This window comes from Micropterus dolomieu, linkage group LG10 (genome assembly GCF_021292245.1).
Source record: "Micropterus dolomieu isolate WLL.071019.BEF.003 ecotype Adirondacks linkage group LG10, ASM2129224v1, whole genome shotgun sequence".
Lineage (NCBI taxonomy): Eukaryota > Metazoa > Chordata > Actinopteri > Centrarchiformes > Centrarchidae > Micropterus > Micropterus dolomieu.
In genome coordinates, this window is record NC_060159.1 from 22,824,439 (window position 1) to 22,842,534 (window position 18,096).

Genomic DNA, 18,096 nt, shown 5'->3' on the forward strand with positions numbered 1-18,096 from the left:
TTGGTTTAGGTCAGACATGTTACAATTTGGCAGAAAATCCTTCAGTCAGTACATTTGCACAGAAGCTGTGATCCCCTGAAAAGTTTTGCACCCACTGCTCCAGCATCAAACCAAGAATCAGTTACAGTATGAAATTGCTATATTATCCCACCTCTCTGCGTCTCTCCATTGCTTTAAAATGAAGGTTCTCTGGTGTCCTTTCTATTTCATATTCATACACACACTGCTATTACATTTTCCCCTCTAATATTCCTCCCACCAAATAGCCTCTGAGGAGACCAGGCAGCAGTCATGGCTCTTGTTGAATTCTGCAATCTGCCAGTAGTGTGTGTGTGTGTGTGTGTGTGTGTGTGTGTGTGTGTGTGTGTGTTTGTGCGCGTGCGCGCGCAGAGGGGAACGGGTTGTAGGCGCCTCGTAGTGTTTGAGTGACACTGACTACAGTTTCAACCCTACTTGAGTGCTCCCATTGTATGGAAAGAGCAGGCTCATTTGCCAGTATTAACCTCTGTCAGTTCACTGTTCTGAGTTGTATCTCCTCACCCTTCACGGCCCTGACTCCTGAAGGCACCTGTCCACCAATCTCATTTATTTCAGCTGCCTGTTGAAATTGGTTGGTTGGAAACAAAGAGAGGGCACCTTTTATGCGACTGTTACATCTTAATAGCTCAGACGGAGATCTATGCTTTCTCGAATGAAATGTCATTGAAATAGATTTTCTCACCACATTCTACCTTTTGGTTTAAACCTTCTTCTCTTCTGTATTTTAGCCAGCTGAAGAGTAAAAACACAAGTGAGCTCAATTCAATTCAACCCTATTGTCAGTATACTTTTATACAACGAATCATAATGTTGTCAAAAAACTTATATAATATTAAACAGTGTCAGATTAGGGTTATTCTTTGGTACTCAAAAGTAGGGATGTTGCTGAACCTTCTTAGCCAAAGAGAGGGGGTATTAAGGAAGCAAGTGAGGTCCTCCTAGAACACCCGGATGTAATTCATGTAGATGAGGATGTGTCTGCAGCTTTTAGACTCCCTGAAATCCATAAGCTCTTTGGCCTTGCATCAGAGATTCAAGGTGTTTAACCTACTCCCTGTAGGCCGTCTGATCATTTTTGGTGATTAAACCTAGTACTCGGGTGTCCTTCGCAAACTTGATGATGGTGTTGTTAGTGGTGATCAGGCACACACATTGGTGAAGAGGGACTAACAGAGGGAGCTCCTTTCCTTAGGGGCTCAGGTTCAGAAACAGTACTACCTCCATCTTAACTCTGAGCACAAACGAGGTGTGATAATTAAAATGTGGTCCCATTACGGCCTTTGCTGTGGTAGATGGGAAACTTTACCTGTGTCACACATACATCCATGAAGGGCGTGAACATTTAAACTGAAATGATGAAAACCATTCCAAACATCACTGGAACGAACTACTACTAGTAACAACGTCTTGCAGCTGATTGACAGTCTGCTGCATTTTATTCATGGGCCATGTAATTCTTCATTCAAGATTGCAGTCTTCACCCCAGTGTGTTTAGGGATTTTTTTTTCTTCTGCTATCTTTCTTTCTCATTTATTTTTAAGGCTGGACACATTTGCGGATGTGCTCACATGCCAAGATTGAGCAAGCTAGATGTTGTGTGCTTATCTTAAAGGATTTCCTCTGAATGTGTCTCAAAACAATGGCACTAATCTGAGCCCTTAAATTCTGCAGGGTTTGTAATTTTCAGGATTACTTTCGTTTTAATTTCCCTAAAGGACAGAGGATTGTAAGGATTCAGGAAACAGAATCAGTTCGCAGGTAAAAGCTGATCCCTGAAATTAATCTTCATAACTTTCACAGTCGCTTTGACTAGCAATTAAGAAAATATTGTCCCAACTAATGTCAGAGACATTACATGTGCCATCTTTCAACAGTGGCTCTTTATCACAAAAGCTAAATGACAGTTATTACAAACTGCAAAACAGACATCGGCAGCACAATGCTGAAGAGACAGGAGGAGAGAGGAACGGGGCAAGAGCATTCATCTCCATTAGATGGTAATTGCCATCAGCAAGAGGTTTTTTAGAGATGTTAATATGTGAGGGGAGAAGGGTGCGAGTGAAAATTCAACACTAGTTGTCCTGGCACTGCTTCATGACCTCATCGCAAGCTAATTTATCTCAATTAATACAAGATTTGATGGCCTGTGATTAATCCATATTGCTCAGCTCTGATTTTGCAATGGTAACAATGCTGAATTATCACTTCATAGATTACAGCTACCATATTATCATTTCCCTTGCATTTTTCTGCATCATTAGTCTGTGAATTGCATTTGACGTTTTCGCTGCCACTCATGCTGTCTGGTTAATACTTCTCATATTAATTGTTGAAATCTTCTTGTGATCTTACCACTGATCTAAAACTGTATGAAGCAGGGGATCCATTAGCACAAAACTAATAATTTTCTTTTTCCCCGAAGGCAGGACGCAGTGGAAACATCTTCCAAAACAAAATATCAGTCCTGCCACAGTTATTGCTTCATTCATCGTTCTCTCCACACAATTACAACTGTAAAACTAATATATTTTTATGATTCTGTACAATTAATTGTGCTAAAAGCCCATGAGAGCAGCTGGTGAGACTTTACAAAGCTGTGGCATGTGGAGCAGTCCTGCTCTAGTATTTTCAGCTGCAGTGGTATCTCATTGCATGGCCCAACTCCACAGATAAAGAGCTTTCTCACAAGGCTCAAAATTTCAACTGTATTTTTTTCCCCTGCTCGTAAAATTATGACCCCACTGCTATAAACCATCAAATTGCTGCTGTGAAATTACCCGTGGCTGACTGTTGGCGAAATTACCCAAGTCACCTTGATGCCGTGCTGTCTTGCAAACATCACAATTAAATAGCAAACAACTGCTATAAAACTGCCACCTACAAAATTAAACACATCACATTTGTAATGCCTTGAAAGTAGCAAGTCATGATAGGTTGTCATGTCTTTACATTCTCTATGGTCGTAACACCCCAATAGTGATTTCAAGGGAGTCTTTTTGCCTTGCTTGGTATTAACCACCTCTTCTCTCTAATCACTTTGTTTTACAGTAGAGGAGATAAGTCTGAAGAGTGCAGTACTATCATCTGTGGAGCAGCTGGGAATCAACACCTGTCTCTGGTATGTACAGTAAAGTGTTTTCTATAGCTCATAAACCCTTTTTTAAATGAGAATTTTTACAGCTGCCACCTGGAAAAGAGAACCTGCTGTGTACAAACCATTTTATTCGAGTCTTATACTCACTGAGCTGCCAGCTTTATCTTAGTATCTACCCTTAAATCCTTGAATCTTGCTTTCAACAAACACTAATACTGTTGATGTATCACATGTAAAACATTTCTGGTCCAATTTAGTTGTTTATTTATTAGAAAATGTTCAGATAAGGTACCTTTACTGGAAAAAATGTTAAACATCTAAGGTCAAATGTTATTCTGGTTAGTGTATATATCAGATTTATAAAGCTGTCTGTAAGTATGGTTCAGATTTATTAACCACAGTGTGAGTCTACAGCCACAGAAGCATCTCTGTGAGGCTGGACTCTGGATTGTACATTGCTCACGATGTGCTTACTTATACAATAATAATATAATAATAATAAAATAAAATGAGACACAAACTACAGAGTAGACAACACTAATATACACACTACGAACAAAACAATATAGATTTATTGACAAATAGTGCAGTGATCAGAGTGCAAAGGATGCAGGAGTAAACTATTCTCATTATGTACATGTTGAAGGTGGATATGATATACAAGTACACATACATGTACACATGTATACAGTGGTACTTTGAGCTAAATAATGCATCAACATGCTCACAATGACGTGCTGATGTTTAGCAGATATAATGCTGACCATGTTAACCATCTTGATGTTTGTTAATTAGTGTTTGTTAATTAGCACTAAGTGCAAGTACAGCTGATGCAGATGAGAAGGAGATGAGTTTGAGTTTAATATTGGTTAATCATTTTTTTGTTAACGTTAATCAGACTTAAATTAAATTAGTACTTTATGTGACTCTGTTTTAACCAGCCCTTTGCTGTAAGTTATTTTAACCTCGCCTGAAATTTAGTAACTCTGTCCTCTTTCACTCTGTTCATTTGAGTTTCCTGAAGCTACTATTACATTTGTGACTGAGTCACAGCAATGCTCCAGCATGAATATATATATTTAAACCATCTCTAAAACTTCCACTTCATTTCATTTCAATCAGCTCATGAACTTACAGCAAGCAATTTCACTATGACACCAGAGCTCACCTGACAGCATACTCACCCACATGGCGTATTAAATTCAGTCTCCCACCTTATTTTCCCATTTCCATATCACAGTGAGCTCAGTCTATACCAAAACCATGTTGTTAATAAGTATGTGTGAGTATGCGTGTTGGTTTTAGAAATCCTAGTTTATGCATGTGAAAAGGTTTATGCATGTTTTTTATGTGCGTACACATTGTTGATGCATCTGGCCCCAGGTATTGGCTTCAATCTGTCAGAATCACAGAGGAAAGGGGGGGTTCTTTCTGCAGCTGCAAATATGCACCAAAGATGAAAAGGGAGAAGGCCATTGCTGAGGAAATGGAGAAAACAGTTTCTTCAGACAGACAGGGATTAAAATGGGGTGCAACAACAAGAGATGTGAGCTGTTTCCCAATTCAGTAGCTGGATCATCTGAAGGCCACAGCCCACAAAGGTGTGTCCTTCAGAGGACCTGAAAGCCCAGATGAGATGGTCGGTCCACTTTGATTGCAGTTGTAGAAGGCAGCAGAAAAACATGCTGCTGTACACAGATGAATAATATTCCCCTCTGCTCCTGCAGTAGCATTAGACCCCCACAGCTGGTTAAGGTGTATAAGGGTTCTCCTGCTGCTTCTGTTTTCATTCTAATGGTGCTGGTGTGCATAATACATGATCTGTTTTTCATGTTCCCATAAGTAGACCCTCTGACTTGAGTTACTGTTCTCACACTGCTCGTTTCTGTCCTTAATGACACCCCACTGCTACATTATGTAGTGGATATAACTCTTTGCTCAACACCTCCTCCTGAGGGGAGCTTTTGAGTTGACAAGTTTCAGAGCATGTTCAGAAAGACTATGTTTGCATTTTCGGTATCAACAGAACACAGTGGGTGAGCGTCACCCAGAGAGCGCCGTGTCTTATAGGATTTAAGATTGTTGGACATGAATTTATAATTAATCCTTGACTTACAAGTGTCAGACTTGCTGAGTTAACTCTGACCACATTGGACTTGTTGAATTTAACTTTGATGAGTACTTTTGTGTATTTGCACGAGGCCTCCGTATTATATCTCCCATTGTGATGCGTGACTGTCATTTGAGTACAAGAAGGGGATTATGGGCTATGAGTTTTCCATGAGTTCATAGAATTTTTTTTGTCAAATACAATTTCACAGAAGTTTAGTTTTCAAATGCAGTAAAAAAATATTTTGGTTGTTTGATTTAGAGTTTAATAGTGCAGAACTGACCTTTACTTCAAAATATACGCCCAATGACCTTTGGCTATAGTAAAATCTCAAATATTCACTGTAACTGTGGGATAGACAAACCCTTGCATTATTTCTGTTTCGTCTTTTAACCGCAGGTACGGCAGCTACCTTAAGCTACTGAAAGAAGATGCTGTCAACGACCTGACACTGCTAATGAAGCACATTAAGATCTTCTTGTTCACACAAAGAGTTAAAACTGCTTCAGAGCTCAGTATCCTTTGCAGAGTCCATGTCTGCACTCATGAAGAGCAGGTAAACTGTGACTATAAAGGTATTCACCCCCTCTGACATATTGAACATTTTCTTGGACCATTTGTTCAAATACATTAATATGGGATTTGTGTTTTGACAGGGGTCTCACCATAGCCTTGAAATAATTTAAATGACTTTCCATGATCATGTGAAGTCCACAAATTAAAATTGTTTGGAATGTTTTCTGGAAAGTCACTTCAACAAACAAATGTGTGTTTCTCACATTTCTCAACGTCTGATTTTACATAGAACTAACAGTTTTCTCCCAATAAGTTAATATACTGCCTATTACAATATACATTTCAATATATAATGCTGTAAATAAAAAGAGAAAAAAAACCTTAATAAATGTTTTTAGTGTGTAGTGGCAGAAGAGGAACTTGCTGTAGAGACGTAGCCTTAACTTCACCGTTGTTGTGCCGAGTTGTCCTCACCTCGCGGCACGTTCGGATCATTTATCACCATTAATGAACCACACAAAGAATATTACATTATTTTTAAACAGTACTTGAAACAGATATGTGCATGCAGCTGTTGGCCACGTGGCATACATGCAAATCTCTGCACTAGACCGGTTAAAAGCGGAGTTACGTGTGTTACAACCCCCTCCCCGCACTCGCAATTGCTGCACACAAACAGTGCACGATTCGACTATCAGTCGACTATAGGCAAGACTTGACAATTCTGATTCGACTATATAAATCCTTAGTCAGGGACAGCCCTACTTCACACACCCACTCTTGTTTTCCACTCTTTTTTTGTAAAAATAAAAAAAGAGAGAAAGAAATATCTAAATAGGATCCATCCAAATAAAGTAACACATTTAGAAGTAGTGAAAAAGATGTGCAAACAGTCGAGGGTAAAGTGGCAGTGACGCTTTATACAGCTGCGGTACATGCAAATACTCATTACCACACAGTAAGTCATGATAGACTTTACCATACAATAGTGCCCTATGTTGATGCATACTTACATTATATTTTGTATTTTACATATATTATCTCTTTGGCCCCTTTGGTCTCTCCATTCAACTTTCACAGGACACTGTGTGTGTGTGTGTCAGGTTGATAACTTCACCGATTCTTGTTGTGAGAGCGACGAGGAGGGACTGATAGTGTCCATCTCTTTCTGATCAACACAATGCAGATTATCTTACTCCATCTGGGTCTCAGTGAACAGTTCAACCTTCTTTTGTCCCAAATGTCAACTGATAGGCCCGCTCTCTCCTTCAGAAAGTGTCCATTGTATGTAGACGATTGTACATGAAAACACTGTGTAGAGATAAGCGTTCAAATATAAAAGAGACTGACATTTCACTCATAATACTGAGACCATACTGGCATTTGAGATAATATGAAGAAGTTGGTTGTGAAGATCGTTTATGCTGAGTGATAAAGTTTTTAAATAATTGAGCCATATGCAGATTTACCACAGTGTTTCTGCAACTAGAATTTGTCTGTTATTGATATGAGGAGTATGACAGTAGTGATAAGATTCAGAAAGCTTAATTGTCCAAACTGTAGTACACAGTGTACAATATTTTTTATATACCTTTAATATACTTTCTAAACTTTATGTAGTTTATGTAATCTAAACTGATTTTAATGCATTGAAGACATCCATAGCTCCTGAAATAACTAAGTAGTTTCACAGTTGAAGTAAGGAAATGCAAAATAAAGCCCTGATTTTAGATAAGTCAGTGTTTTTAGTTTGAGCGTGTCTATTTTCATTCATGTTACTGATTGATGGTAGATCAAAATGCTTTCTTTCTTTTCCAGGGGGCTCTGCTTTATTTATAATTCTTTATCATTAGAAATGATGTCTTGACAGAGTGTACTACAAATAAATTTTCAAAGAGCATGTAGTGGTATTTAGCTGTGTGTGTTAGTTATTGAGAGCTGATCCAGTGGTTAAACCAACCAGCCAACTCATATTGGTGCAATGTCCTTATTGTAACATGAATAATTTTTGTAAAGCATATTTTACATGCTGTTACATAATATCCAATTAATCTTTCAATGGCAAATTGCAAATTAAATCTTTCTGTGTGTATTGTAAACAAAAGTTGAAGGTTGACAATATTCAAAGGCAGACATAAAAAGCAGGAAGTGTCGATAGCTAGGGGTTGTTTTCTGCAGTCAAATCAGATTGCATTCTCAATCCCAGTTCTCCTGGAAAAGGACTCAGACCTGCATATCAGTGCAGTTATTTGCTTTCAGCGAGATTTGATTGACATTATCAGATGTCTAAATAAAAGTGAACTTTAACAGTAAATGCTCCAGAGCCTGAATAAACCAATCGAGATGTACTCTATGAGAGAAAGTTAGTGTCCTTGGAGTCTGATTGGGTTGTGACCCTGGTGTTTCAAATCCTTATTTTTTTTTGATTCTCAGCAGTGTTGGTGTAATGTGGTGTTCACAATGCAGAGCTACCACCTGGGACACCTTGTAGTCATATTGGCTGAATTTCTTACAGGATTCACAAGACTTGTTTTTCCCAAAAAGCACAAAAAAACTTTTTTCACACTTACAGCAAGCCATGCAGATAACCGAGAGTCTGTTTTTAGCCCTTTTTTTTCATCTCATAAATTCACAAAATGATACTGCTGACAGAGAATTGGATCTTGGCAGTCTTAACTGTAGGAAGCGGTTTTTCTGCTTTGAGATAATGGTCTGGTGTATCAGGGTTAATTGACTGTCAAAGCATTACTCGCTCTGTAGTTGACACTCAATGGCGTCAGTCTCAGTTGACAGTAAAGTGGTATTAGCTTAATGCTTTATTTAACACAACATAAGGAGTTTCTTGTGACACCTCATCTTTGCAAATTCTTTAACATATAAACATACGAATCTCAGCTTTTAAATATTCTACCGGTATTTGTGTAACTAATTCTGTTCAAGTTAATTCAATACTTCTTGCTGTTGGCAGAAAATATCTCAGATACTGATCCACAACTCCGTAGACCATTAATTAGTAATGTAATGCAGAGGCTGTTACTTAATTCATGACTGCTTTCTCTTGAGTAAAGCTGTTAACATTTAAATTTACACTGTATGGGTCCATGTATCTTCACCTAAGTTGTCAATGGACCACTTTCATACAGCAAAACTAATCTAAGGAGCTATGTTTGTCTGAGTCTGTGATCGTTACATCTTCACCAGTCCTTTGGCTCTTTAACTCTGTCCTCCAGTCACTCAGCAGGATGGTTATCCAGGCCACGACTGGCTGGCCTCCACAGTGTTCCTCATCATGGCTGGAGATATGGACCGGTCTCTAAGTTTCTTACTCAACCTGTCCTCTCTGCTTACCTCTGCATTCATCTGGCCAGCAAGGATACATGCCTCTGTGAGTATAACAACATGCGAATATAACCTCAGTACAGTGTATTCAAAATAGCTAGGATTTTAATACATGTAGTTATTTAGCACTTTTGAAGCCCTAAATGGCAGCAAACCTGAAATTTGAAACACCATATTTTCTCAAAATTCATGCCTCATTATTCAGCAATATTGTATTGTTGCTGTCTTGCCTTGTGAATAGTTCAGTCATTGGTTTCACCTTTTAATGGACAAAATAATCACATGCTTCTTGGGGGAAGGTTTTAGATTGCTTTGAAAAAGGGGAAAACAAATATAAAATAATAAATGTGGGCTAAAAAGGGTGTGTGTGTGCTTTTTCCATCTGCATGTAAGTTAAATGCGTCTGTGTCATTCAGAGACAGCTGCTCTGTGAGGCTGTGCGATCTACAGTTCTACATCTGTGTAGATCTGAAGAGATTTTTATATGCAAGTAAAATTCCAACTTTAAAGCCCCACCTTTTCATCTAGGGTGATAGGGTGAACTTCTTAGAAAAAAATGTTCCCATGTATGACCTTATATTAACATTACTATCTTTGAAGGAGAGAGAGAGGGAGAGAGAGAGGTTTATTTCTTGATTAATTATTATGTAATTATAGTTGTGAGTTAAGGTGTCTTGCCTTCTCAAAAATATAACTAAATCTAGCGGCTATGGAAATACCATGTGCAGTCCACATGAACTGCGATTGGCTGCTGGTCTTTTCTCCAACAACTTTCTGATGGCAGAGGAAATTGTTAGGGAGGAGAAGAACTTGAGCCTTTCTTTTCAGCTTGCTTTATATTATCCTATCACAATAAATGAACACCATAAATATGGTAACTGCATGTAAATGTCCCATATTCAGTAATGAAAAAAAATGCAGAACTATCAATCAAAACCCATGTTGTAGGTATCTACAGAGGAATTCCTGTTTACCCCTTACGTCAAGTAAAAATCCAGCTTAACATTGTATTTGCCTCTTCTCATGTACACTGAAATGCACCTTCACAAGTCTGCCTCTATCCTCATTTAATTCCACCTTTTTCTATACACAGCACGTCAGCAATCACAGCAAAGCTACAGCAACACTACAGCAAAGAAAACATGAATAAATGAAGATGATGATGAATCCAAACAACATTTTTCACATAATGACTTTTAGTTTGACTCTGTGTCTTCATTTTTCAACATGGTGGAAAACAAACAGGGAGAGGAGTAGTATGAGGAGGAAGATAACTAAAAGAGATAAATGAGAGGAGAAATAAAAGAGTAAAAGGAATAGCTCAAGTTAAGGGGAAAAGTCTAAAATGAAATCTAATTTCAATCATTCTAAATTGCAGGGAGAACTGAGACGCTGAGATTAAGCTTTGCTATCATTCTAACAACCTCTGTTATCCTGTCGTCTCTCGCCAAAGTCAATCACGGCTCAATTGGACTCGACTGAACGAGTATTTGTGTTACGTGCTTTCAGTGTGTTTGATGGAGCCGGTAAATTTCTCCACACAGTGCTTAGTTTCCACCTACACAGCGTGGTCGATTTAGTCAATATCACGGAGAAGAGAAAGGGCACAAATCATTAAGAGCAGCAGCAAATTTAGGAGGGAATGTGGGCGTGAACGCACACCGCTACCACACACATACCAACATCTGTATGTGAAGACAAAGCAGCATGCTGTGTCTGTTTACATTACTCAAAATAAAAGCTGTCAAGTTTTTTTCCCACTATATCAGCACGGAATAAAAAAACACAAAACTTGGAACTGATGTTATGATGAATTGGACGTACAGATTAACAGCCCTACCCTGAATCTAAAAATGTTCGGAAAACAACAAAGATGAAAAACTTATGTTTGTCGCAACAGATCCATGTTCCTGTGCAAGTAGCTGAATCGGGAGTTCCTCCTGTTTACTGGTGTACAGCTCACTATGTGGAGATGCTGCTGAGAGCTAAAGTTCCTCTGGTCCACTCCGCCTTCAGGATGTCTGGTTTCACCCCATCCCAGGTACGATCTGTAGAGAAGGAAACAAACACTTCACTTCAAGCTAACTGGTTCAAGCATGTCTCTAGGGCTAAGCTTTAAAATAAAACTTCATAATCACTGGACATTTTCCTATAAAGGAATGGACTTGTTTCAACAAACTATTAGTCCAGAATCTGTCCATTATTTTCTTGATTAATTAATTTGTGGTTTGGTCAATAAAATGTCAGAAAATGGTAAAAGAAAATAAAAATGGTGATCATTGTTTTCAAAAGCCTAAGATGACGTCCTTAAAAGTCTTGTTTTGTCCACAACCCAAAGATATTCAGTTTACTGTCCTAGAGGAGTAACAAACCAGAAAATATTCACATTTAAGAAGCTGGAATCAGCCGATCAAACAGATTAATTGATTATTAAAATAGTTGCTGATTAATGTAATAGTTGACAACTAATCGATTAATCGTTGCAGCTCTAGTCCTCAGTAAGTTGTTGCATTGCTTTAACCAGGGATCATCTACCAATTAGTGTGTCATCTGTGACATTCATTTATTTATTTAGTAGTAGTAGTATTTAGTTGGTTACTCTTTGTTCTCTTTGCAGGCTTTTTTAAGTCTTAACCTTCTTGCTGTGGAGCAACAGTGCTCAACACTGCACACATTGTCATATGCCGTGCTTTACGTGGCATTACCAGTGTTTACACGTTGTAATTCATGGAGCTGTAGAGGATTGTTATTCACCTTTTGTAGCTTTTACTGTAGCCACTTAGTCCGTTTTCACTCTGTAATAGTCTTTACTGTCTGAACCAGAATTGAGTCAGGTTTTGCATGCATTAGTTTATGCACTAACTATTTTATTCTATAAATCAAAGCTATTGGATGGATATTTAGCAAAAGCACAACTGAAACTGCATTCACCAAACATTATATGCGAGAAAACTAAGCCTACAAATTTTTGTTCACATTATTTAATACCAGTTACTGATTCATCTAAACTGAAGGACTGTTGAAAAGATTTCAAGCTTTTTCAGACTTAATCGGATCACTCCATCAACATTTATGTCAGTGAAATAGTTAAGCTTTGCATTTCACTAAGGAAGAATTGTGCTGAAAACTAAATGCGCTATTTGACTTGTATGTGTAGTAATAATGTAAATTCACAGGAACATTTAGAAAGTTAAAATCAGACTGATGAAGCTTTGAAGACAGTAGGTTCTGTCTATACTGCAGACAATTACTTTAAAAATAAATATTTAATTCTTACTTTTATCTTTGTCTGAAAATGTTTCAATTTTCTGAGCCTCTTAGATCAATTTAGGACAGTCATGACTACTGGAAATAAAAGGAATGAAATTTGACAGTTCTTCACCAACACCAAAACAGCCAGCAACCCATTGTGTTTTATTTTTTTATTAATGATGTCAGTAACTGGGTTTAAAGCTTTTATAACCACACTTTTGGCTGCCATACGAATTGACTTCCCTTTTTATCCTCCTTTGACTTCACTCGACTTTAAAAAAACAAAATACGAATATTTTTCCTTTTTTTAAAAAAAAAAACAAAAAAAAACAGTAAAGTTAGATCTTTGCTCCTTGGCTCTTGATTCTTTTGACACAGACTTCTTTCTCACAAACAACGAGGTAGAAAAAAGGTTTTTCACCTTGAATCCTCTTATGTTTGATCCTGTCTTCTGTGCGTCGGCAGCTGACAGCTGAGGCTCACATAATGTACGGCAGCAGGGGTGCTTATAAGACTCGCCGCATTTGCATCAAAGATCTGAACTCGCCGTCTCCAGGGTGGAGTAATACGTTAACATTCAGCTCATCTCTTTGCTCTTCAAGGCGATAATGGGCACCTGTTCTTCAGTCAGAAATGGAAATATCTATTCCAAAAGTTTGAAAGGCGTGAAAGCAGCAGTGGCAAATGAAGCATTATACACATCTGACATTCATACAGTAGAGGTTGTATGTATGTGGAGGCAGGCTGCTGTCAAAATCCATCTACAGAAAGAGCTTAAGTTTAAGCATTTGAAACTTTACACTTTAGTGTGAACAGCAACTTGTGGTAGTAAAGGATAACTAAGCCGTAACAGTAAAACTAATATTGACACATGTTTACCTTATTAAGACACAGAGCTATATTATCATTCATTTGGAGTCGTGTTTCTGGCCTCCTCGCAGATTTAAGTCCAATATTGACTCTCTGTTTAGCTCTGGTTTTATCTCCACAAACTCCTGAGGGAAATATCTGGCTCTTTAGTTGCTAAAGATGTAACATGTAACCTTTTCAGTTACATGTTGCGGCTGAAAATGAAGTTGATGAAGGACAGACTGATCCAAAAGACACTAAAACATATATAATGTTAAGATGTGTCATGTTAGGTTATAATTCCCATATGCTCGGAATCATAATGTTATGCAAAGACATTATATGTTATAAGATTAAACGGAACGTCTATGAACAATAACATTGAATCATCACTCAGCTCTACTGCTGAACAGTCCGTGTTTAACACACACGAGCAGATTCTGACATCTCGGTGAGCTGGCCGATGTGACCTGACCAGCTCAGTTTAATAACAGCTCTGAAAGCCTGTTTATGGCAGAAGGGAAATGAAGTAAAGAAGACTACAAGAATACAGTCACACTCACCTTTTGCCCCCTGAGTTTTAACTCACAGGAACACTAACAACACAGACAAGAAAGAAGACGCTGCTCTTGGAAAGACCTTGAAGGGATTTATAGTCACAGAAAGTACTGTACTATATGTGTACTTGTTTTTCTGCCCCAGGGTTTAAAAACAAAGCGCAGCATGGATCCAGATGTTCCCTGTTTTATTACAACACACAAATTAGGATGTCAGTATTTTCATTAGAGTATAGCTGAGGAGGGGGCGATAACAGTCATAATAAGTGGAGCTTGTTTGTATGCTTGAGCAGCCTTGTGTCATTAGTGACTAATTATTGGCATGAAAATTAGTTTGTTGTTGGTTCAATATTTGGATGTAAGTATTGTGAAGCTCTGTCAGAATCAAAGCTACTGATTGTAGTAAAATCCTAATCAGGAACAGCAGAGATCAGCCTAAGGCCCCGATCAGACAGAAAGCGTTTGCAGGTTCGAAAAAGCAAAGCGCACAGCAGCGTTAACGTTCAGACATGCCCAACACTTGCAGTTTGTGTTTATATCTTTCTTTTTCTTAAGTTGAAAGGTGATCTAAATAAAATTTGACTGCTTTTGCGACGTCTCTACGGTGTGAGCCGCTATCTTTGTCCGTTGTTTTGCCCTCCAGGTCACCGCGCATGTCACGTGACTGAAAACTATGAATAAAAACAATTTATATAAGATGCCTCTCACTACAAAAAACGCTTTCTGTCTGATCTGGGCCTTAAAGAGTGGATTTTACCGACCATTTCGCATGCTGCTTCTTTATGAGGCATGTACAGTTGTCAGCATGCTGTCCGTGGCTCTGAGGATGGTAATGTCGGTCTTTCTGTCGGGCCACCAGTTTGGTTCAGACTAAAAAATCTCAACAGCTACATGATAGATTACAAAGAATATGTTGTACAAACATTCATCATCCCCAGTAGAGGAAGCCTACTGACGTTTTCCTGCAGGGACGCCATGAGGTTGTTTTTAGTAAAACATTCTCAACATCAGATGGATTGCCATCAATCCATCTAATAGTTCACATCACATCTGAATGTTGGTGAAACAGCTTCAAAACAGCATTTAAATAAATGGCAAAATGCACCCACAGGACAATAAATAGATTCTTCCTTGGCTTGAATTACAATAGTTTTAAATTTTTGAAGTTCAGATTGTAACTTGCATTTCCATTTTCTGCACAAAGAGACTGCTGTGTGACTGATTTGATATTATGTTATCTTTCAGTATCTTATCTACTGACTTAGGTTTATCATGAGTTGTACAAATCACACTATAGTACAGAACATAGTTCTTAACAGTCAGCGGATCCAGTAGGTAAATATCATTTTGCTTTAGATACTGTAGTACTGTGTGTTCTTTTCTCTGAGAACAAGAGAGAACCCCTTGCTGAGCCACTGCATTAATATCACAGATCTTACCTCAATCATCAGCTGCAGAAATAAATATGCGTCCCCTAATCCCACCTCAATATTCTAGACTGCTTGTGAGTTATCATTTTTCACTCTCAAAGTAAACATGTTTCCAGAAAGATTAATTTAGAAAAGCTGATAAATCAGAGTCACAAATGGAGTAAATATTTCCTGACATATAGAACAGAGCAAACCATTCTTTGAATAGGCAGGTTAGTGAAAGATAAATTCTTGTCCCCAAAAGTGGGTAACTCATTTTTATAATACATACTATGTTTCCATGTGAACAACATTTCTTAACAGCACAGTGTTAATGAGGCATGACGTTTTTTAAGTCCTCTGTGGCAAATACTGTACAATTTTAAAAAGTTATTACACATCATGAATTTTTTTTTATTTATTTCACATTTAGGCCAGATTTAGGCCAACATCAACCTACACATTGATCCTCATGCAAGTTTGAACAGATTTGTTCTTAAGTGGCACGTACAAGAGATTTAAGAGCATTGTGGCAGTTACAAATTTTCCTGTACTTACACATTTCTTTGTGGTACGACTGAAATGAGTGGTTCAGACCTGTCGTAAGAGCCATGTACAGATTGAAAAATACATCTAACTTCATGTCTAACCGCGACCTTAGCTGTACTAATAATTTTTTTAATTCTGGTCCACTAATACCCCTACTGACTGATGTTTCATTCAAAAAAGTGTTAAACAAACAGAACATGTAGCCAATTATGACAATTTTAGGGGTGTTGATTATGCTAATGATCAAACCTCAGAAACGCACCTCTTCTCACAGAGAGGCGGAAATGAGCTGAGTTTGTGCAGGTTGGAGAGTTTGGTGAATCCGACTGAAACACTCGAACGAACAAACATCACAGTATTAATAAAGATAATACAAAATGATTCTTGCACAAGACCTAACGTCGTGGAATCTGGAGTTGTTGTATACGCATATATTAAGTACAAGCCTCAATCGTCATGTAATGTCCATCTTCCATTCATCTCCCACTGAATGTGGTGTGTTGTGTCTGAATATCTGTCTAAAATCTATTCGATTTCCTTTTGTCTCATTGTGACTAGATTATTATATCTTATTTATTTTAAATGGCCACTACGTCTAGTTTAAAGTACCACATTAAGACTTTTGTAGTACCTCATTATTACTTTTGATTTGGCTGGCAGAAACTCTGATGGCTACTTGTGAAATACAGGAACCATTCAAAGGTTCTGCTGAGCTTGCCTAATACCTCTACAATCAACCTCCATCTTTCATTTGACATCAAAACACCTACTGATGTCTGTGTTACTCTGCTTATTATTGAGTTCTGAAACACCCTGTGACTCTCTGACTTGTCTTTTAAATACTGCTCATAATTTTGTGGTTTTACTCTCAAAGCTGGGGTAGACAAAGTATTTCAGAACCTAGTGTTGAAATTCTCTTTACGTCCCGACAGCGTTCAATACATCAAATGCTCTGACACAAAAATGAAAAAACTCTGTGGGGGAGTGACTAGAGGGAGGCCTGAAGGGAAGGGGCGGGCTTTTTCAGCTAGACACTTTCAACATCAAGCTATCTATTGCTTGTTCTCCAACATTGCCAACCCCCACTTTAAGTGTACCATCTCATGGTTATGTTTATGTGACATTATTTGGTGGTTTTATACAGATTTAAGTAAACGTGCCAAATCCTGAGCAAGATGTAATAAACTTATATGGAACTGTGACGGAGAAGCACTTTACTGCAAACTCAGACACAGTAGATCTTGAGAATATATATTCTTCCCCTTTTAAATCTACTGAAGACAGCTATGAAGATTGATGAGAGACATTTTATAGTGACATATTTGATTTATTATAGGGAGAAGAATAATTGTCTGAAACATGATTCATTATTTGTCAGAAGCACACAGAAGATTATTCATATGACAGTATAATTGGGGTCTTCACTTACTTCACCTGTATTAAATCAAAACTACATAGACGTGGTCACAGAAGAAGTTGTAATATTGTGATGACAGGTTTATTCTTAATTATGGGGGGATTCAAGAGCAACATAATCCTGGAAATTATAATAAAGTGGGGCTTGTGTCTTTCTTACCGCAGATGTGCCTCCATTGGCTGACGCAGTGTTTCCTGAACTACTTGGACTGGACAGAAATCTGCCACTACATCTCCACCTGTGTGGTGATGGGACCCGACTACCAGGTTTACATGTGTGTGGCTATATTCAAACATCTGCAGCCAGACATCCTGCAGCGTACACAGTCCCAGGAGCTGCAGGTCTTCCTGAAGGTGAGATGGCGCGTCAGTACTACAGTGTATTTTACAGGCACTATATAGAACTCTATTTAAAACTCAGTTGGCCTTGTGTATCTGTAAGTTTAGTCTGTATGTCTTTCTCATCTTCTCTTCTTATGACTTGTTCAAATGCCTTGTTTTATCTGACCAAAAGTCCAAATCCCACAAATATTGAATTTACAAAGATATAAAATAGTGAAAAGCAGAATGTTTGGCATTTTTGCTTAAAAAATGGCTGAAACGATCATCGGAATCCAGTAGTTGTGGATATTTGTTTTTTTTTTTTTAATCAATCAACTAATTCATTAATTGACCCATATAGCGTAACGCAATCAGCTGATGTTGCTCTACTCATTTCTTGTGCCTCCCAGAACAACTGCCCTTAAAGTTTATTTTAACAAGAAAGATGTCGTACTTCTGACAGGATTTGGTAAAATTTTTATTTTCCAACTGGTAGCCACCAAAAGGATGGGGCACAGTGGATTGCAGATTGTTTTCAGCTCCCGATGAATGAACACTGCAGCCGGTCCGGGACTGAACATGGCCCCCCAGTTTGGTAACCGGGAATATAGTACTGAGGTGGTTTTCTTGCTGTGTTTGCAGCCG

The 18,096-nt window shown here is 38.1% G+C and overlaps 1 protein-coding gene across 1 annotated transcript in view; it reads left to right on the forward strand.

Moving 5' to 3' along the window:
- tbc1d32 (TBC1 domain family, member 32) overlaps positions 1 to 17,532 on the forward strand; it is a 64,417-nt gene extending 46,885 nt beyond the window's left edge. Inside the window, exons 29-33 of the mRNA XM_046061417.1 lie at positions 3,088 to 3,157; positions 5,643 to 5,758; positions 8,990 to 9,144; positions 10,999 to 11,139; positions 17,296 to 17,532. Coding sequence (XP_045917373.1) covers positions 3,088 to 3,157; positions 5,643 to 5,758; positions 8,990 to 9,144; positions 10,999 to 11,139; positions 17,296 to 17,532 — 719 coding nt within the window. The remainder of the gene's footprint in view (positions 1 to 3,087; positions 3,158 to 5,642; positions 5,759 to 8,989; positions 9,145 to 10,998; positions 11,140 to 17,295) is intronic.
- The last annotated feature ends 564 nt before the right edge of the window (positions 17,533 to 18,096 follow it).